The 22,416-nt window shown below is 37.5% G+C and overlaps 1 protein-coding gene across 1 annotated transcript in view; it reads left to right on the forward strand.

The window, feature by feature from the left end:
- Positions 1-22,416, forward strand: part of TRIM23 (tripartite motif containing 23) — a 28,641-nt gene that overhangs the window by 2,516 nt on the left and 3,709 nt on the right. The window contains exons 2-10 of the mRNA XM_081131449.1: positions 2,124-2,286; positions 3,291-3,412; positions 5,304-5,582; positions 6,085-6,267; positions 8,422-8,637; positions 13,178-13,312; positions 19,703-19,832; positions 20,366-20,476; positions 21,518-21,642. Coding sequence (XP_080987575.1) covers positions 2,124-2,286; positions 3,291-3,412; positions 5,304-5,582; positions 6,085-6,267; positions 8,422-8,637; positions 13,178-13,312; positions 19,703-19,832; positions 20,366-20,476; positions 21,518-21,642 — 1,464 coding nt within the window. The remainder of the gene's footprint in view (positions 1-2,123; positions 2,287-3,290; positions 3,413-5,303; positions 5,583-6,084; positions 6,268-8,421; positions 8,638-13,177; positions 13,313-19,702; positions 19,833-20,365; positions 20,477-21,517; positions 21,643-22,416) is intronic.

Below are 22,416 nucleotides of genomic sequence, written 5' to 3' on the forward strand. Positions count from 1 at the left end.
TTTCTGTATTTAATAGAATTTGATATTTAAGTGAAACTTTTTTCCTGCATTTAAAAAAAAACCACAGGATAAATTGAAGTGTATGTGTGTATAATATAATTTATGTCAGCTGTTCCCTAACTCTTCCTCATTGGTCTACAGAGTTTTGCAGTATGTGAATGTACTATAATTTTTTCCAGTCTTGTGATGGTGTATACTTTGTTTCTAATCTTTTGCTAATGGAAATGGTACTGTTAAGGATTAACATGTAGATCTTCTTACAGATGTGTGACATATTTGTAGGATAAATTCCTGAAAGTAGACTTTTGAGCTATTCTAACTTTTGATAGTCATTGCCAAATTGCCTACCAGAGAAGCTATGTCAGCCAATTAAACATTTCACAGTAACCAGCAGTGTAAGAGAAAGATGCTTTCTCACACTTTCACCAATACAAACTGTTACCAACCTTTTTGGTGGAATCTCAAAAAAAGTATACTGGTATAGCTTTAATTGCACTTCAGTGTTTTGAGTGATACTGAACATCTTTTCATATATTTAAAGAAAAGAATGTAAGTCTTATGAAAGACTGTTCATTTCCTTTTTTGTAAGCTGTGTGTTACATTCAAACTTTTTTTGAAACATACTGGGATGCATGCCAATTATGAATTACATTTACTTACAGTGAAAGATGTTTGCATTTTAAGCAGTAAATCTAAAATGATTTCAGAGTTAAGATTAAAATTGTAGTGGATTAAGTCTGATTTCTACTCTGGATTTCCTATTTTTTACCTTGTATTGTGTATTTGTTGGGGATGGTGGTTGACTGAACTGTTTTTGAATTTTTATTTTGTTGGACTTTATTTATATAAGCCATAGGTGTTGGTATTTGGAATACCCTGTTCCTGAAAGCTTTTGGCCTAACATGAAAGACAGGCTGGAAAGCCAGTAAAGATATTAAGGTATTTTGGGTGTTAAGATGGACACTCATTCATTGCACATGGGGGCCCGGGATACTGTGGTCATTTCAAATGAACTGAACTGTGGTAGTCCCTAGATACAGTGTTTAGGAATTTGTTGGTTTATTAATGTAAAAAAGGATCCACTAGAAAAGTATTTATTTAGCTATTTCCTCAGCATTAGTAGGAAAAAAGCGGCAAAAACAGTTTGTCATCTTCTGGGAACTACAAGCTGTTTGAAATAGTTTGAGAATACAGTCCGAAAGGGGGTGGGAGTGCATAGGACCGAGACCAGATTATAGCGGGTCACGCATGGATCGCAGGCACTGGAGTTTGTGGTATAATTAAACAGTTCAGTGTTAGTATTTTTTTTTAATTAACTAAAATTGTGAAATACTTCAGATATATTAAGAAATAAAAGTACCAAAAATCTTTCTTTGATGTAAGTACAGTTTATTGACTAATTATAAAACATAAATTCATGGGCCTGGGAGTCAGAACATGCTGATTCTTACTGCCTTTTTTTGACTGACTACATGGCCTTGGGCAAATCATGTACTTGTAATTGGAACTAGGTAGAGAAAATATTTTCTAACCCAGGGGAATATTTATTACTTGAGAACAAGAAATTGAAATTTAAGTCCAAGGTGATTGCTTTCTTGCCTTTACATTATATGATGTAAATGTATACTAGAGGATACTTCAAAATTATTTATAGTTTTTTTTAGGACATTCTTTATTATTTAGAAGGTAAATTTTCATCCTAGCACATATTCTAAATTATTTTGTCCAAATTAATGATGGTGTTTTGGAGGTTAGGTAATTGCAGAGAGATTGTTTAATAACCCATGTTTGGGAGAATTATATATTGTTTCAGATTCAGATATAACGAATCAAGTCACGATTCTCAAAAGATAAAGATGACGATAATTTACAACATTATCTTAGTCCCTAACACTTAACATTTCAAGGAAATTTCACTCTGATGTAATGTTGGTAGAGTCTGTTAGATAAAGTGATAAAGGGTGATTTAAAGTTTTACAGCCTAGACAGTTGTTTTTTTCATTGAGAAGTAAGGTAATTTAACAAGATTTATTCAATATACTAGACCGGCTTTTTTAAAAAAACTGAAATATGTATGCTTTGAAAATCATTTGGAGACCACATGTTCTCTTTCCAAATATTAGGTGCTGGAGTGTGGAGTTTGTGAAGATGTCTTTTCTTTGCAAGGAGACAAAGTTCCTCGCCTTCTGCTCTGTGGCCACACAGTCTGTCATGACTGCCTCACCCGCCTGCCTCTTCATGGAAGAGCAATCCGTTGCCCTTTTGATCGACAAGTAACAGACCTAGGTAGGGAAATACATATGTATATTTAAGATTTAAAATTGTTCACAGAATACAAATGTCATAGAAAAAAATTTCTTTCCACTTGATTTTTAAAATTATGTAATTCCAAGGAGGATTCATTTTCTATTAAGGCCAGTAGTCTTGTAAGTATAAACTAGCTCGCTCTTAGATACTAATTTTATTTCATCTTCTGAGATGTTTATATTCAATACTTACTTATATATGAAGAGCTTTAAGATACCCAAGAAGCACATGCTAACCTATTCAAGGAAATAAGAAAATTCATTTGCCTGAAGCCATTGATACAATAAAACAGTGTTTTCTTATTAACTTAATAGGCCAGTAATGAAAATACTGTTAAGTATGTGAGTGTCAGCATGTTTTTATTTACTGGTGTCAGAAATAGAAGTGTTCGTAGGTTGTGTTAATTACTTGTTTTCTGTTTAAATAAGTTTAACGGTCTTGTTGATTTTTTTTCACTTTACTGCGTACTTTTAAAATTTCACTTTATATTTCAAAATGAGTTATTACTGTGGGATACTAGATTTGGAAATAGTAACATTAACATTTTAACAATTATTTTACAAACATAAGTTCTGTAAGTTTACTCTTTTTGATAACAGAATTTTCTTTAAAATAGTTTAAAGTTGTCATTTTTTTCAGATCAGTAGCATTATTTGTTTTAAGGCTGTTTTAAGGTATTCATACCATGTGTCAAGTGGAACACATTCAAAATAATTTACCTACCAAAAAAGGAAAGTAAGAGTACCCAGATTTTTAGACTGGAAAGCTTTAAAATGCTGAGAAACATGCATTATAAAATGTTTTCTTGTTGGGAAGGGGTAGGTTTCTTAAGGTTTGGTAGTCTTTGATTTAAATAAATATGTAGTATGTCCATTTGCCAGAAAATTAATATAGGACAGTGTTGGCATTATTATAGATCACATTAACTTACTATTAAGATTGCATTCTGTTAGATTTAGTTTTTATTTTTATATTTATTGTAGGAGATTCAGGTGTCTGGGGATTGAAAAAAAATTTTGCTTTACTGGAGCTTTTGGAACGACTACAGAATGGACATATTGGTCAGTATAGTGCTGCAGAAGACGCCATTGGGATATCTGGAGAGGTATTGATTGAACTTGGTGAAATATTTATGAGCATGAAGTTTTTTTCTTTTAGTTTAAAATATTTGCTGTTAAAAGCACAATATTAACCTCACTTACTCCAGCAGGTGGGATCCCAGAAACACAACTTTTCATTACATTACAGTTCTTAAGGCAACAATACTACCAACAGAACAAAAGTAAAACTGAAACCTGAATTCTTTGATAATACTAAACGCAAACTATATTTTGTGTATAAACTTGTCTCCTTGTCATAATTCCTTTCTATCCCAGAAAATGAAAGAGTAAGAAGATTATGGAAGAGTGAGAAAGGTGTGTAAGCTGCATTAAAACAGGATGCAAAAGTGAGCTAGTCAGCAGTAAAGCACAAAGAAAGAAAGCTCTCTGAAAGGGGCTATTTAATATAGAAGCAAAATGCCTTCAAGACAGCGCTAGCTCCTGAGGGAATTACTACTACTAAATATCTTTATGAGAAGGTTAAATTATGTGTAGGTGTATTCTCTTTATCCAGACAGGTAGATATCCAGAAACAGTAGAAGTCCATGAACACAGATTAAACACATTTTTAACACGTAAGGAATTTGCCTGCATAGCTCATAGGCTATTCTGGATATAAGAATAGTTGTAGTAAATAATAGTTAATGATTTTGGTGATCAACTTTAAAACCATGAGTCAGATTGATTTCCACTTCTTTTATTAAATCGTAATTTCTTTATGTAAAGTAAATCATTGAAATGAATTTCAAACTGAAGCATTGTTTTCTGAAATTTTTGCAGTTCTCTCACATGCTCTATCTTTTATCTTTATTTTAAAAAACATTAGAATATTATCTGATGTTGACCTTGTAAATTATTTGTCAGATCTGGAAAACAGAAGACTTGAATTCTTATTTTACATGTACACATTTCCCATAACTGCAAACAAAACTATTTAACTTTGGGTTCATTTTTTTATTTAATGTGATAATGAGCGACACCATTGATATGTTTTCTAATTTTTATTTCTGGAAAAATTTTATACCAAATCTCTCCCTTTCCAACTATGGCCTTTTAATATTCAGCAAAAATTTCGAAAGCATTCTTGATTATAGAATTTGCGTGAAGCCATTGAGACAATAAAAAGTGTTTTCTTAATAAATTAATAGGCCAATAATGAAAATACAGTGATGATTTTCGACATACACTATTTTCCAAGTTGAAGCTTTTTAGTAATTAATGAAAATTAGAAATAATACTTAAAAGCTTACATATAACATAGGTTTTAATTGTTTATTTGCCTACATCAGTGGCCTTCAGCTAGAATTGTGCAGTGGGCTAACCTGTGGAGCTTTAGAAAAAAGTCCACAGGTTCAGGCTTCATCTCTAACCTATTGAAATAAGTGTTTCCCAGGCTGGATTCTTGGCACCATTCTTTTAAAAGCTTCATAGCTGATTCTGATGCACACCCCTTGCTACTGAAGTAGCATTTGTGCTTCTCTTCTTCCTAGACATCATCGTGAGAAATAGTATTTAAAGCAGTGGGTATGTATTTAGTGTCAGTTTTTTAGTTTTAAGAAAAGATTTCTAACCTCTAATCAGTTTCTTGTTTGTAAAGTGAAGGGATTTTGTGGAAGTTAACTTTGCTCTGACTGTGAATCTATGAGAATAGTTTTATTTTTGGCCTCAAATAGATAGCATATACTGATAATCAATTTTGGGAATAGCTTCTTACCCATAGAACTGAATACTTTCTCAGATGAGTAGTGAATGACCTTTGTACTTAATTACCAGTGTGTTTTTATATATAAAGGCTGATTAGTTATAAAAAAAGATTATAGGCTTTTGTGTTTCAAAATTTGTCATGTTATAGTGATTGGAGTTTGGTTTTAAGATACTAATTTTTTTGTTTATCAGAGCATCATTCGTTGTGATGAAGATGAAGCTCACGTTGCTTCTGTATATTGCACTGTATGTGCAACTCACTTGTGCTCAGAGTGTTCCCAAGTTACTCATTCTACAAAGACATTAGCAAAGCACAGGCGAGTGCCTCTTGCTGATAAACCTCATGAGAAAACCATGTGCTCTCAGCATCAGGTGCATGCCATTGAGTTTGTCTGCTTGGAAGAAGGCTGTCAGACTAGCCCCCTTATGTGCTGTGTCTGCAAAGAATATGGAAAACACCAAGGTCACAAGGTATGAATATAGTTAAACTGGATGACTTGACTGAGTTTCCCAGACCACCATTTGTTTGGTAAACTGAAAAGAAACAAGAGATTTAATTTCTGGATAACAAAAATTTCAGCAGAGAGGCTGCATGATTCTTTCTTTAATGAAAAAATAGCTTTCCAGCAGAAAACAGAAGTTTTCTTCTTTGTGTGCATGTTTTCATAATACACTGGATTGTTTTGATAATATTTATGTCTGTTGATGAACTACTGCTTGTGATAAAATTTTAGAGAGCCTAGTGAGTTCTTGTTTAGTGATAAATGGACTTGCAAATGTTAAATTGTTTCTTTGCGGGATAAATAGTTATTGGGTGAAGGTAAATTAGTATTTTGTATGCTGTGATTTTGTGTGTTAAAAAAGCCACTTGTCGCTGATGCTTTTTTTAATTAATAGGAGTGATTTAAATAGTTTTCTGTATAATTAGTCGAATACTATGAGTTCTTTTCTTTAATTACATTGCATTTTATAGCATTCAGTATTGGAACCAGAAGCTAACCAGATCCGAGCATCAATTTTAGATATGGCTCACTGCATACGGACCTTCACTGAGGAAATCTCAGATTATTCCAGAAAATTAGTGGGAATGGTCCAGCACATTGAAGGAGGAGAACAAATAGTGGAAGATGGCATTGGAATGGCCCACACAGAACACGTATGGATTTCTAAGTTCTTCCTTACTCCTTTACCCTTTTTCCTTCGTACTTTCACCATCCAGTATTTATTGAGCAATCGTACTGCACTAGTCTCTGGAAAGGATTTTTATACAAAGTCTCTTTCTTCATGGAACTTATAATCTGTCATGAAAGAGAGACAGTTTCAAGCATGGCAACTTGATTTCGTGGGGGAAGCACAGGCTGCTTTGTCAGTGCATAGGAGGGGCAGTAATTTAGGTGAGTCAGGGAAGACTTCCCAGGAGACATGATACCTAAACAGGCTTGAAGGGATTTAGTCAGGGAGAAGAGCAGGCTGGGGAGTGAATTTTCCCAGAGACGGAAGCGTATGTTAAAATGCCTGAAAGTGAGAATGGGACATATTATAGAATCCTAACTAAGTTCATTATGGTTGAAGCTTGGAATATTGGGTAGTGCAAGGCGAGAAAAGAGGTTGGAGTAAAATTATGTGGGATCTTATTAGCTGTTTAAAGAGTTTGGACTTTATATTATGGCCATGATGAACTATTGAAGAATTGGCTTAGGAATAACAATCAGGTTTTCATTAAGAAAAGTTGCTCTTCAATGTAGAAAATGAATTGGAGTAGCAACAAGATTGGAAGCTGGAAAACCTATTAGTAGTTGTTGAAATTATCTAGTTGAGAGATGTTTATGGCCAGTAACACTGGAGTAGTGAGAATGGAGAGAAGTAGGTGGATTTGAGATTTTGAAGAAGTTGAATAGGTAGGTCTTAGTGATTGATTAATAATATTGATTGGATAGCTTGGAGGGTCAGGCACAGTGCCTAGATTTCTACCTTGCCCAGCTGGGTGGATGGTGCTATCATGCACTAATGGGGGAGGAGGAAGAGTTTTGGGAGGGGATGATAGGGCCAAGGTGATAAGTATAATTTGGATGTTGAATTTATTATTTCTGTGAAGTAATCAAGGGGAGACACCCTCCAGTGAACTGAGTAAGTGGGTGCTGGGAAGTGAGTATGTCTAATTTTTAAATTTGGCTGTGACGAGAAGGAACTAAAGTGGTAAACAATGTTCTAGTTGAGGAGACACCACTGGACAAGCTCTGCTTTTACAGAGTTTACATTCTAATATGGGGAGAGAGACAATAAGTAAAATACTTATGGCAGAAGTGTATTAGATGCTTTGGAGAAAAGCAAGGGAAAGGGGGAGTGCACTTTTATATGGGGCATTTGAGGACATATTCCCTGAGAAGGTGACAATGAACAAAGACCTACAGGAGATGGGAAAGGGAGCCATGAAAATATCTGGGGGAAGAGTGTTCCAGGCAGAGAGGAAAGCAGATGGAAAGGGCCTTGAAGTTGGAATGTGCCTGTGTGCTTAAGAAACTGAGGAAGCTAAGTGTGGCTGGAGTAGAGTGATTGAGGGGAGTGTGGCAGGAGTTGAGGTCAGAACGGGCCTTATGGGCATTTGCTCTTCTTTCTGCCAGGAGTGTTCCTCCTGAAGATACTCATGTGGCCCCTCTTTCCTCCTTGAGGCCCTTGCTCAGATGCCCTTTTCTCGGGGAGCCTGTCCCTGAACTCTATACAAAGGACTCTGGCATTCACGCTGAGTGGAATGAAGCGTTTTGAGCAAAAGAATAATTACCTTTCTGACTTAACATTTTAAAAGGATCATTCTGAGTGCTGGGTGGAGAATACATTGTAGTGGGCAGGGGTAGATCTAGTGAGACCAGTTAGAAGACTATTAAATAATCAGGTGAGAAATGATAATAGCTTGGGTCCGGTTGATAGAGGCAGAGGTGATGAGGCATGATTAGATTCTGTATATATTCTGAAGTCCACAGAATTTGCTGAGGGACTTGTTGGGGGATACGAACAAAGTGATAAAGATGACTTCAGTTGTTTTTGTTTTGAACAACACAGAGGCTGGAATTGCCATTTGTTGAGATGGAGGAAACTAGGTTTTGGGTGGGAGAGACTAGAGATTAGGTATTCCATTCTGCTTTTGAGATATCATTTAACCAGTTGGATATCCAAAGGCTGTGGTTTAGGGGAAAGATTAGTGTGGAGATACAAATTTTAGAATTTTAAAGGATATAGACGTTTAAATTTTCATTATTTCACGTATACAATCTTTGTTATGGTTACAGTTTAAAACTTATTTTTATTTTCTTAGGTACCAGGAACTGCAGAGAATGCCCGGTCATGTGTTCGAGCTTATTTTTCTGATTTACATGAGACTCTGTGTCGTCAAGAAGAAATGGCTTTAAGTGTTGTTGATGCTCATGTTCGAGAAAAATTGATTTGGCTCAGGCAACAACAAGAAGATATGACTATATTGCTGTCCCAGGTTTCAACAGCCTGTCTCCATTGTGAAAAGACTTTGCAACAGGTAGGGAATTTCAACCTGGCAAAAACAAGTTTAAGAAGGAGGATTTTTAAGGTTAAGTAGAGAATTACCAGAGGTATACAATAGTGTATTTTATTACTTTAATAAAATTTTTATATTATTATATGTTTGCTGCCTTAACATTGTGCTTAGGACATGGTCTCTAAGCTCAAATTGCTCTTCCGTGTGCCCTCTGCACCATAAAACCGGAGATTCTAGAACATCTGACTTGTGTCGTTCTTCAGTCATGCCGAGCCCCTTTTCTCTTCTTTGATAAGCATGTGCTCTTCTTTCTGCTTCGCAAGTTTATATTCCCTTTCCTGCTAGTGGAAAACCCTTCTTCAAAGTGTAGCTCAAGTGTTTGCTCATCTTTGAAGCTCTCCCTTGTTCTTTTTTTTGGGTGCGCCTCTAGTCTAATTCAGTGGTTCTACAGGAAAGCTGTTGTTTTTAGTGTTGTTGTTTTTTAAATCCTCACCCAACGAGTGAGGCCATTGATTTTTAGAGAGAGTGGAAGGGAGGGGGGATGATATGAGAGAGGCACATTGATTGGTTACCTCCCACACGTGCCCCGACCTGGGGTGGGGATGGAACCTGCAGCCCAGGTATATGCCCTTGACCGGGAATCAAACCTGCGACCCTCCAAATGTGCATTTTGATGCTCTAACCATTGAGTCATGCTGACCAGGGCAGAAATGCTGCTTTTTGATGGTTGATGTATCAAAAAGCCATTTGTTACCCAGTTTGCAGGTGATGTACTTTTAAAATAAATTACATTTAAGGTTATTCTAACAATGTCAGTCTTACTCATTTCTGTTTTGGATTTGCATTCATGAGTGGGTGATATAAGGCTAATTACTGCCCTAGGAATTCCTGATAAACTGCATTCTACCTTAATTTTACTGATATATTGCTAATAATGTGTTGATTTCAAATCCTTGTAGAGCTAAACTTTTTAGCATTGTAGAGTTTTTTCTCCTAAACATGTTGACTCCTATGAATGTGACTAGGCTGCAGCCACATCAGTCTTGAGCTGTTGTTTAGTTCTTACCACATCGAATTGTACTAATTGATGCGTGTTCCATTTATTACGTTGTCTGAGCTTCAGTCCTGTTCTTCTGTCTTCTGCTTTGTGTTGCTGGGACTGGGACTCGACAAACCATCTGTGTGCTTTGCCAGCTGGCTCCATGTTAGTTTAGCCTCTGCTAGTAGGGACGCACGAGAGACCAGAAGGTGGGGATGGTGTCCTGTGGGTTCCTATTTGCTTGGGGCCCCTGTGAGTGTCACTCCTCACATGAGGATCACTTTCCTCAGTGGCTTTGAGCTCCATGGGCCCATCCTCTAAGCTTCTAGCTTCTGTCTTTTATTCCCCCAGCCTGGGGGGGGGTGGCTGTTTCCTACAGTTGCTTCCTCCATGGTGCCCCAGAGTTATTTTTACCCTTTCAGCTACCTAGTGAGTAACTACACCTAGTAACAGTTCTTCATACTGAGTTTTTTCTGTTCTCCTAACTGCTGTGGTTTTTGTCTCCTTATCTTAACCTGAATGATACAGGAAGCATATTTGCCCTACTTACTGACATGATTCATCTTATTTATGGCCAGGATAGTGGTGGTTAGAAATGCCCAGATTCTGGATATCCAGTAGGAGTTGTTGACAGGTTGTTGTGAGTTATTCCGGAGGAGAGGGCAAGAGTGACTTCAAGATTTTTATTCTGAGCAACTGGAATAATGGAATTTCTGTCAACTAATATGAATATGCACCAGTGAGTAAAAACTGAAAACACCCCTACTGTAGTGGAACTTACATGTTTTGGGAGATCTCTGTCTTGTGAAGAAAATATTGGCACATGTATAGAATATCTGGAACAACAGTTGAGTAAGTGGAAAGTGCTTGACTTAAATTCTTTAGGATCTTTTTTTTTTTTTAATTTGTCTTTATTGTTGAGAGTATTACATGTGTCCCATTTTTCCCCCCAGTTGACCCCCTCCATTTCGCTCCCACCCCCTCCCCAGGCCTTTACCCTGTTATTGACTGTGTCCATGAGTTATGCATATATCCATATAACTTCTTTGGTTAATCTCTTCCCACCCTCCACCCCCCTTCCCTCTTTCCTCTGAAATATCGTCTGTTGCATGCATCAATGTCTCTGGATCTATTTAGTTCGTCAGATTCTTTTGTTCATTAGCTTCTTCTTAAAGAAGACCGTTTGACATTTCCTGTAGTGCTGGTCTGGTGGTGATGAACTCCTTTAGCTTTTTCTTATCTGTGAAGCTCTTTATCTGACCTTCAATTCTAAATGATAGCTTTGCTGGGTAGAGCAATCTTGGTTGAAGTTCCATGTTTTTCATCACTTTGAATATTTCTTGCCACTCCCTTCTGGCCTGCAAGGTTTCTGTTGAGAAATCAGCTGACAGTTGTATGGGTGCTCCCTTGTAGATAACTAACTGCTTTTCTCTTGCTGCTTTTAAGATTCTCTCTTTGTCTTTTACCTTTGGCATTTTAATTATGATGTGTGTTGCTGTGGGCCTCTTTGGGTTCCTCTTGTTTGGGGCCCTCTGTGCTTCCTGGACTTGTAAGTTGATTTCTTTCCCCAGGCAGGGGAAGTTTTCTGTATTATTTTTTCAAATAGGTTTTCAATTTCTTGGTCTCTTTCTTGTCCTTCTGGCACCCCAATAATACGAATGTTGGGCTTCTTGAAGTTGTCCCAGAGGCTCCTTATACTGTCTTCATATTTCTGGATTCTTTTTTCTTTTTGCTCTTCTGGTTGGGTGCTTTTTGTTTCCTCATGTTCCAAATTGCTGATTTGATTCTCAACGTCCTCTACTGTACTGTTGATTCCCTGTAAATTATTCTTCATTTCAGTTCATGTAGCCTACATTTCAAATTAGTACTTTATTATGTTATCAATTTTCTCAGTTATTTCCCTAATAGTCTGCTTAAACATCCTTATAACCAAAATTCTGAACTCTGTATCTGTTAGCTTGCTTGGATCTATTTCATTTAGTTTCTCTTCTAGAGATTTCTTCTGTTCTTTCTTTTGTGACATGTTTCTTTGCCTCCACATTTTGGCTGCTTCCTGGTGTTTGTTTCTATGTATAGATAGAGCTGCTATGTCTCCTGGAATTTGTAGATTGGCTTTGTATAGTAGGTGTCCTGTAGGGTCCAGCTGCTCAGCCTCCCCAGTCACCTGAGCTGGGCCTTCTAGGTGCTCTCCTGTGTGGGCTGTGTGCACTGTCCTGTTGTAGTTGAGCCTTGGTTGCTGTTGGCGACCCTGGGAGGAATTGACCCCCTGGCCAATCAGCTATGAGTACCAGCTGCAACTATAGCCAAAGAACTGCTGTGCTGGAGACACCCCTATGGATCAGGATTTACTTCAGTGGGGCTTTGGTGTTCACCAAGTGCACCCCTTGAGTGTGTCACTCGTGGAGGTGGTAGGGTTGTAATCCAGCGTGGTCAAGTCTGACCACCAGGTGCACTGTCCCTGGGGCCTCTCGGGAGGTGCAAAGTCAGCCTGTGCCAATGCCTTGCCCAGGGCCACCTAGCATGAGCTACACAGCAAACCGTAGTTGGCTGCTCCTTGTGCTGGGCTTGGAGGTGTCCAGGAGAGGCCAAGCTATGAGCCAATGCAGCTGCCGCTAGTGCCAGGCCTGGGGCCGCTTATCAAGCCATATGGGGCAGCTGCTGCTTGTTTGAGAGATTTTAGGAAAGTCCTAAGCATGAGGCTTGAGAGGCCACTTGCACAGAAAAGCCCCTGGAAATGGCCTGGATGAGCTGCAGGTGGGGAGGGGCAAGGCCTCCGGGAATCACGGGGGGGGGGGGGGGGGGGGGGAGCGCAAAGGTGTGAGTCAGGTGCTGGCGACTCAAATATGGCGCCTGCCTGCCAAAGGAGCGATGGCCTCCGCCAGCCCTTCCGCCTGGGAGGAAGCCGCCCTCCAGCTCTCGCCCGGATCTCAGGCAGGTTAGTTCCTCCCCGAGTGTCCCAGGTCCTTTCAGGCTGCTGCCTGGCGCTGGGCTCAGAGGGAGCGTCCGAGTGAGTCCGTGCCGGGCCCTTAAGAGGAGCTGCTGGGGCTCCCGTAGCCTCCGCGACCCTCAGCGACAGTCCCCCCTCGTTTTCATAGCCTGAAGGTGGGGGGACTTTTCTTCCTGGCCCTGGAGCCCTGGGTTGGGGGCCTGATGTGAGGCTGGGACCCCCTCCCTCCTCCGGGAAACCCCCAGCACCGAGATTTCCTCCGAGGTTTACCCGCTGCACCAGGTGTGGGTCTGCGGCCATGTCTCCTGGATCCCCATCCGCCCTCGTCTCCGCCCCTCCTACTGGTCTTGGAGCTTCTTCAGCTCCCTGGTTGCAGGGCTTCTGTTCAGCCAGCAGTTCTTTAGGTTCCAAAATTCTTTACTAATGCCTGATTATTTTTATCCTTGTCAAATTGACATTTAAATTAACTTTGAATTCTGTAACGATAAATGATCTTTTCTTGAGTTTTGATGATATATCTCTTATTTCCTTATTTCTTTACAATGTTTACAGAAATACTGTCTTCTCTTTCTTAGGATGATTGTAGAGTTGTCTTGGCAAAACAAGAAATTACAAGGTTACTGGAAACATTGCAAAAACAGCAGCAGCAGTTTACAGAGGTTGCAGATCACATTCAGTTGGACGCCAGCATCCCGGTCACTTTTACAAAGGTAAGGCACAGTACTGCATTTTAGGTTTCTCTTCTGATGACTCATAATTGCTTATATTCCGTGATAATCAGCTTGTAAAGACAACTAAGACATTCATGAATCACAGAATTTTAAAAAAATGTATTTGTGAAAAATAGAAAGGGGTATAAGGAATCTCCCTGCACCCATCACTCACTTTAACAACCAAAAACTCTTACATTTCATCTCTTCTTTCCCCACTTCCTTTTCTTTTTGCAGTCTCCCAGGTTATTTTGAAATAAATCCCAACATATTTTATCCCAACATTATATCATTTCACCTGTGTAATGTTTTCAAGTATATTTCTAAAAGGTAAGGGCTCTTTTTAAAAACATAACAAAAGACTGTTATCATGCCTAAAAAATTTAATAGTAAATCTCTAATATTAGTCATTATCCAGTTAGTATTCAGATTTCCCAGATTGTTAAAAAATTTTTGTTGCTTTTTTTTGAGACAGAATCCAAACAAGGCCTGTACTTGTTTGATATATTTTAATCTCTTTTAAAGTGGATTCCTCTAATTTAAAAAGGTTCATGTGTTCCATTTTGCTTTCTGTTTTTAGGGACTTTTTTTTAATAATTATGTGAAACATTTACATGGTCCAGAGTCACATCTACAAAGCAAGGTTCACTCAGAGCAGTCCAGCTTCTACCCCTGACTCCCCTACTCTTTCCTCCCTTCCCCATAGAAAACCATTAAGAATGTTTTCTGAGTTTTATCATTTAAAAATATAGAGAGAAATACTTTTATATAATTACCTGCACACTCCCTATATTTAAAGGTAGAACCTTACATATTTCTCCACCTTGTCCTTTTCACCTAAGTGTGTCCTGGAGAACACGCCATGGCAGTATACAGTGATATTTTCTGTTCCTTTTTATAGCTGCAAGATACTTTATTGTGAGGATGTACCAGAGTTTTTTATATATTGTTGTAAAAAACACATAATATAAAATTTACTATCTTAACCACTTTTAAGTGTACAGTTTAATATTGTTAAGTACTTTCACATTGTGTGGAACAGATCTCCATAAATTTTTCATCTTGCAAAACTGAAACTATGCTTTATAAACAATCACTCCCCCTCCCCCGCATATTACCAGCTCCTGGTAACTTTCTGTTTCTTTGAATTTGAGTACTATAAATACTTCATGTAAGTGGAACCATGCAGTATTTATCTTTTTGTGACTGGCTTATTTCATTTAGCACAATGTCCTCAAAGTTTACTTATGTCGTAGTATGTGACAGAACTGTTTGCATATACCACGTTTTATTTATCCATTGAAGGATATTAGGGTTACTTCCACTTGTTAGCTATTGTGAATAGTGTTGCTATGAACATAGGTATGCAAATACCTCTTTGAGTCCTTGCTTTCAATTCTTTTAGGTTTATGTCCAGCTACAAGATTACTGGATCTTAATTTTCTAAGAAAATGCCATACTGTTTTTCATAGTGGTTGCACCATATTATAATCCCAACAGCAGTGCACAGGGTTATAATATCTCTACATTTTTACCAACACTTGTTATTTTTTGGTTTTTGTTTTTGGGGTTTGGTATGGGGTTGTCTTTTTTTTTTTTTTTTTTTATAGTAGCCAACCTAATGGGTATGAGGTAATTTTGATTTGCATTTCTCTGATGATTAGTGATATTGAGCATCTTTTCATATGCTTTTTGGCCATCTTATATCTTCTTTGGAGAAATTAGTTATGAGTCCTTTGCCTGTTTTTTAATTGAGTAATTTGATATTTTGTTGTTGAGTTGTAGTTCTTTATATATTCTGGATATGAATCCATTATCAGATACACGATTTGCAAATATTTTCTCCCAATACCTAAGTTGCTTCTTCACTCTGTTGACTGTGTCCTTTGATTCATCAAAGTTTTAAAGATTGATACAGCCCCATTTGTCTGGTTTTGCTTTTGCTGACCATACTTTCGGTGTCATAGTGAGGAAATCATTGCCAAATCCAGTGTCATGAACCTTTTCTCCTGTATTTTCTTTTAATAATTTTATGGTTTTAGATCTCATGCTTAGGCTTTAATCCATATACTTATAATCCAATTATTTATCATTGTTATATCTTCTTTGTAAATTTACCCTTTTCATTATATAATCACTTTCTGTGTCTCTTATAATGGTTTCTGAATTAAAGTCTATTTTGTCTGGTAGGATAGCCATCCCTGCTCTTTTAGGTATGATTTGCATGGATTGTCTTTTTCCATCCTTTCACTTTGAGCCTATATATGTCATTAGCTACAAAGTGAGTGACTTGTAGACAGCATATTATTGGATCTTGTTTTTTTTTTATCCATTTAGTCAAATGGTGTCTTTTGATTGGGGAGTTAAATCCATTAATATTTAAAGTGATTATTGATAAGTAATGACTTACTCTTGCCATTTTGTTGATTGTTTTCTGTATATTTTGTAGCTTTTTGTCTCTCCTTTCCTCTCTTACTGCCTTCTTTTGTATTTTATTGTTTTATAGTGATGTGGTTTAATTTCCTTCTCATTCTTTTTGTGTATATTCTATGTTTTTTTTCATTTCCATTGTAATTACATAAGATATCTTAGTTCTGACATTCTATTTTAAACAATAACACTTCAACTTCAATTGCATACTAAAACCCTGTTTCATCCCTCATACTTTGTTATTGATGTCACAAGTTACATCTTTATATATTGTATACCTATTAACAGAGGCTTACAGTTAAAATTTTTTTCTCTTTTTTCAATTACAGTTTACATTCAGTATTGTTTTGTATTAGTTTCAGATGTATAAAATAATTTTTATTTCAATTCTATAAAAATTAAATTTATGTACCAAAATTACAATAATACAAGTTACTATTTGTTCACATATTTACCACTTTATTATTTCGTATGTCTTTGTGTTCCTGTCTACCAGCCTTTTGTTTGAACTTTAAAGACCCCTTTAGCATTTCTTTTAGAGCAGATCTAGTGGTAGTGATTGCCTTAGCTTTTGCTTTTCTGGGAAAGTCATTTTTTTTCTTCCTTTTTGAAGGACAGTTTTGGCGTATATAGCATTCATGGTTGACAGCTTTTTTCCCCTTTATTATTTAAAAATTTTAAAATTACAGTTCAGTTCAATATTATTCTGTATTAGTTTCAGATGTATAGCAAAGTGATTAGAAAATCATGTACCTTAGAGAGTGGTCCCCCCAATGCTTCAAGTACCCACCTGGCCCTATGCATATTTATCACGATATTATTGACTATATTCCTTTTGCTATAATCTATATTCCTGTGACTATTCCGTAACTACCAGTTTGTACTGCTTAATCCTTTCACTTTTTTCACCCAGACCCCCATTCTCCCTCCCCTCTGACAACTCTCAGTCTGTTCTGACAGTTTTTTTCCCCAACACTTTGACTATAGTCTCCCACTCCTTTTCTGGCCTGCAAACTTTCTGCTGAGAAATCAGCTGATAAGTCTTACGGAAGCTCCCTTGTATGTAATGAGTCATTTTTCTCTTGCTGCTTTTAAGATTCTCTTTGTCTTTGACTTTTGACAGTTTGATTATTATGTGTCTCAGTGTGGGTCTCTTTGGGTTTTTCCCAGTTGGGATGCATTGAGTTAGAATTTTTATGTCCATTTCTCTCCTCAGATTGGGAAGTTTTCAGCCATTATTTCTTCAGGTAAGTTCTCTCTGCCCCTTTTCTTTCTTCTCTTTCTGGGGCTCTCCTAATGTGTATATTGGGCTCTTTGTTAGTGTCCCGGGAGTAAGTCCCTCAGGCTTTCTTCGCCCTTCTTCACCCATTTTTCTTTTTTATCCTCTGACTTGATGATTTCAAACAACCTGTCTTCAGGTTTGGTGATTCTCTTTTCTGTCAGATGAAGTATACTATTGAGATGCTCTAGTGAACTTTTTCAGTGCAGTTATATATTCAGCTCTAGAATTTTAGTGCCTTTTTTTTTTTTTTTTGGAAATTTCTCTCTCTTTGTTGATATTCTCATTTTGTCTGTTCTTTGTTTTTCTGATTTTATTTATTGTGTGTGTTTCTTTTAATTTACTGAGCATCTCTCTTACAGGTATTTTAAGTTCTTTGTCTGGCAACTCAGATCTGAATTTTTTCAGGGTCAGGTTTTGGAATTTTATTTTATTCCTTTGATTAGATGATGTTTTCCTGTTTCTTTTACACCTTGTCCTGTTTTGCTGAGATTTGACCATTTGAATAAACAACCACTTCTCCCAGTCTCATGAACTGGCTTTGTGCCTGAGAAGACCTTCGCCCAGCTAGAGATTCTAGAATTCTCAAACCTTGTCTGGGGTGTATCTTCTCTGGGCTGTGCGTGCTTCTACCTGCTTCAGATCCCCTAGCAGCTTGTCCCTGCGTTTTCTCAGAAGCCAGTAATCTTGTATTCACCCTGCACAACAGCAGCTCCAATGTGCCATGACCTTGCCTATGTTTCCAGTGGCTCCAAATTGTGCCGTTGTTCGTCCCTGAGAGGTCCAGGTTGGGTAAGACAGTAACCAGTCTCTGTCTATGACATCCGCCAGATAAGCCAGAACATTGGATGTTCAATAAAATCTTACATTTCTGTCCTGGTGTGGGAGCCTGGTATGGGAGTTTTCCTCCTAGATGCACTGTACCAGGTTAGGCAGGGGCATAGATGGGTGTGCAGAATTCCATCAAATTTCCTACCCCTTTTGTTGGAATCTCTTCTTGGTTTTATGTTGGCCTGGATGTTTAGATTCGCAAATGGTCTCTAGATTTCTTGCAAAGATATTCTGGTCCATATAATTTTATTTCTGAGGCTTGGGACTGTACTGAAGTGTATATTTAGGAGCCATCATCATATAGCTGGTAATCGAAGCATATGGAGTAAATGAGAATATGTAGGTGAGAAACAGGCCTCATATAGACTCTCAAGTATATCGACATTTAAAGATGGATAACAGGAAAATGAGAGGAAGCATCCAAAAAGGTGGGTAAGAGCCAGGACAAGGTTGTATCATAAAAGCAAAGAGCCCTAAAATGAGGAGGGCAAAGTAATACAGTGGTACTTCGGTTTTCAAATGTCTCTGTTGACGAACATTTAGTTTTATGAACGCAGTAAACCCAGAAGGAAATGCTTGGGTTTTCGAACATGCCTCAGAAGTCGAACATGCCACACGGCTTCTGCTGAGGGCAAGATCCTGAGGCCTAGCTTTTGGCTGTTGATCCCTCGGTTTTCTCATGTTTCGGAACTCGAACGGTCTTTCAGTACAGATTAAATTCGGAAACCGAGGTACTACTGTAATTACCAACACTTACAGCGTACTTACCATATGCCAGGAGCTGTTGTAAGGACTTTTTCATATGTTTAAAAAAATAATCCTAAAAATTGTATGTACATTTGGTACTATTTTAACGCTCTGTTTTATAGATAGGGAAGTGAGGCAGCGATCATGCAGCTAGTAATGTGTACATTTGTTCCAAGTATGTTCCTGTTCATTATTTGTAATATAAAAAATTCAGAAATGCTTTAACATCTGTCAGTTGGGGATTGGTTATACCTTGGTTCATGGAATATAATGAAGCAATTGAAAAAGGCAGGTCTTTATAATTGGAAATGAAATAATTCCATAATATGCTGTTGAGTATAAAGTTAGTTGCAGTGTGTACGGTTTTGTTTCTTCAAAAAAAAATTTTTAAGTACATTTGTTTGTGTATATCACAGTATGTGCATAGGAAAGTGAGGAGGGATATACATGAAATTGTTAACTGGGTGTTTCTGGGAAGTGAGCAGCAATTTTCATTTTCATTTATTTATTTTTTAATCCTCACCCAAGGATTTTTTTCCATTGCTTTTCGGGGGTCGGGGGAGAGAGAAACATCGATGTGAGAGACACATTGATTGACACATCGATTGGCCACTTTCTGCACTCCAGGGCCAGAGATTGAGCCCGCAACCCAGATACATGCCCCTCACCAAAATTGAACCCTGGACCCCTCAGTCCAAGGGCTGATGCTCTAACCACTGAGAAAACCAGCCAGGGCACAATTTTATTTTTAATTAATATATTCATTAATATATTTAACACAGCATAAAAAAACCTTATTTAAAGAAGATTCAGTTGAGCTAAAAAATCTGGAGAAATTAGGTGGAGATATATATATATATATGTATTGTTTATTTCTACAAAAATAAATTAGCCAGTTTGAATAAGGAATTTAGCCATAGGAGTGAGTCTTCTCAGAAGACTAGATTCTGGGGTTTTTAGGGAAAACTACTCAGATCTCAGAGGTTGAGGAGTGAGTAGGAGAAAAGGCAACAATTAACAATGACGCTTTATAAATGAAAGTATAAATCTTAATGCTAACTCCGTATCAAAATTAAAAGATTAAATCTTTTTTAAAATTATAGGACAATAGAGTTCACATCGGACCAAAAATGGAAATTCGAGTTGTCACATTAGGATTAGATGGTGCTGGAAAAACTACTATTTTGTTTAAGTTAAAACAGGATGAGTTTATGCAGCCTATTCCAACAATTGGTAAGTATGAGTATTGCTTTTTACCTTACTGGATGTTTTATTAACAAACCTAGCTTACAGCTGAGTTTTGGGGATCTTATTTTATGGCAGTCTGGCATGGAGATGGGCTTTTTTCTGGCTCTAAGACACCAACATTTCAGAGGCAAAATGCACGGTTCAGTGGCTGTGGGACTGAAGTGTGGATGGTGGGATAATAAGAAGGAACAGAGTATTGGTGGGACAGCTGGAAGGAATAAAGGATTGGTGACCTGGCTAAGGGTTAGGGGTGAGGGCTGGTAGTGGGTACAGAGTTGGCAGGTACTTGGGTTTCAAGGTCCTAAGGACCCTGGTGAAGCTAAGACAGCTAACAACTGATAAAAGGCATATGCTCCCCATATAGGTTTATTAGGAGTGGAGTTAGTTGGGCAGCAGTAGATATTGCTGTATGAAGATAATTTGTAAGTCACAGTTATAAATAGGGAGTTCCTTGTGTTTGGTGTGTCACTCACTGTAAGTATAAGTTCAATATTAAAGTAACTTTTTTTCAAAAACAGGTTTTAATGTGGAAACTGTAGAATATAAAAATCTGAAGTTCACTATTTGGGATGTAGGTGGAAAACACAAATTAAGACCATTGTGGAAACATTATTACCTCAATACCCAAGGTAAGAGGAGAAAAAATGACATCTTAATTTTTCAGATTTTTAGGATGCCAGTTTTCAGTATATTGATTTAATTAGTAAAGCTGGTATTTAAGCATTTATTAAATACTGACTATACTCTTAAATACTGGTGGCCAGCCCACATTATTAAAAAAAAAATGAAGGTGGAAAGACTGGGGTATGTACTTAAGTATAGTTCATGAAAAACCATAATTATAGCATAAAAACAATACTTAGCTTAGACATGTAGGCAGTTAAAAGTACTTACCTCTTGCTGTTACATTATTGTCATGGGTATGATCTCTGGCAGTATTGTGGAGTATAGTAGAATTTGTGGTATGTGGTTCTGCTGCTCAATTCAATTCAACATTTATCCCATTATACTCCATTTTCATTCAAAGTTGTTATATGCAGAACTGACAGTGGTTTGCTTTTGACCAGGCTGTGTTACATCACATGTATCCCACCTAGCCTTTGTTTACATTGGGCCCGTTCTACGCTTCTGCCTCCTATGCCCCAATATGAAGCTTACATTCATGCCACCTGTTCCATATGTCATCGTGCTTTCCACCTAGAAGAGAGACTAGATAATTATTTTTACTTTGCGATTTTTTATATTGAGTTTAGTATGAGCCAGTGATTAATGGGGAAAAAAGGAATTTTGATCATTGGGAATGGTTAAAAGTCTGAAGATGTTTAGCTACCATAAAGTAGATGGAAAGATTTCAAGAGTATCCATTCAATAAATATTTATGAAGTTTCTGCTGGGTGTTTTGAGTACAATCTGTGTGGAGAGTGCTGTGCTAGGCACCTAGAAAGAGTACTTTGGAGAGATAAAGATAGTCATTGATTAGTTTTTAAAGGACTGTCTTTTGGTAACAGTAATAGTAATCAAAGAATAAGTAGCATCAGTAGGTAGATTCTGAGAGGTACCTTTTCATTCATTAAGAGTGCCATAATATATTAATGAGAGCATTAAAATGTTTGGCCCATCTACTGAAACTTAACAGGCGACTAACTGAAGTTTTCTCATTTTGTTGGCAGCTGTTGTGTTTGTTGTTGATAGCAGTCATAGAGACAGAGTTAATGAAGCGCACAGTGAACTTGCAAAGTTGCTAACAGAAAAAGAACTCCGAGATGCTTTGCTCCTGATTTTTGCTAACAAACAGGTAACACATTTGTACTTCAGTATACTTATTTTAGTAGTTTTGTGCACTTCACATCATAAGGTAGCTGGAAATATTTCAAAAGAGAAATAATTCATAGATATTTATGCATTTTCTGCTGTATATTCTGAGTGCTATGTGCAAAGTGCTATGCTTCGTACCCTGGAGTGTTCAAAAATAAGGTAGTTGCTCTCCGGAAACTCCAATGTGTAAGTACACATGTGAGTGAATATATATGAGTTTCTAATACAAAGAAAATTGGTAAGTAACTTCAGTAACATTAACAAAGTGTTACGGCAAATTACAGAGTGTAGTTCCAAAGGTGACATCTTGTAAGATGTGTAAAAAAGTGGGATTTGGGTTGAAATTATGGATAAGACTTTGAATTAGTATATAAAGGAAAGAACATTGCAGGCAGAGAAAAGAAAAGCATTAGTATTTTTAGGGAGCATCAAGTGGACCTGTATGTGAGGAGCAGGTAGAGGAGGGAAATCTAGAGCAGATGAGGCCACACTGTGAAGGCCTGACAGGACCATACCGAGAAATTCAGGTTTTATTCTGTGAGCAAAGGAGAACCATCAGAAGGTTTTTGGATTGGTTGGTTATAAGATCACGTCAGTGTCTTAAGACGGTAATTCTGGGGGTAGGATGTAGGATTAATGAAGGGCAAGGGACTAGAGACAGGAAGATGCCGTAACTGGTGCAGGAATTCACGTGAGAGAGTTAATAAGATCTCTATTTAGAGGGATACACGTGCAGCAGCAGATTGAGGACATT

Source organism: Miniopterus schreibersii, assembly GCF_964146895.1.
Source record: "Miniopterus schreibersii genome assembly, chromosome: 3".
In the NCBI taxonomy this organism is placed as follows: domain Eukaryota; kingdom Metazoa; phylum Chordata; class Mammalia; order Chiroptera; family Miniopteridae; genus Miniopterus; species Miniopterus schreibersii.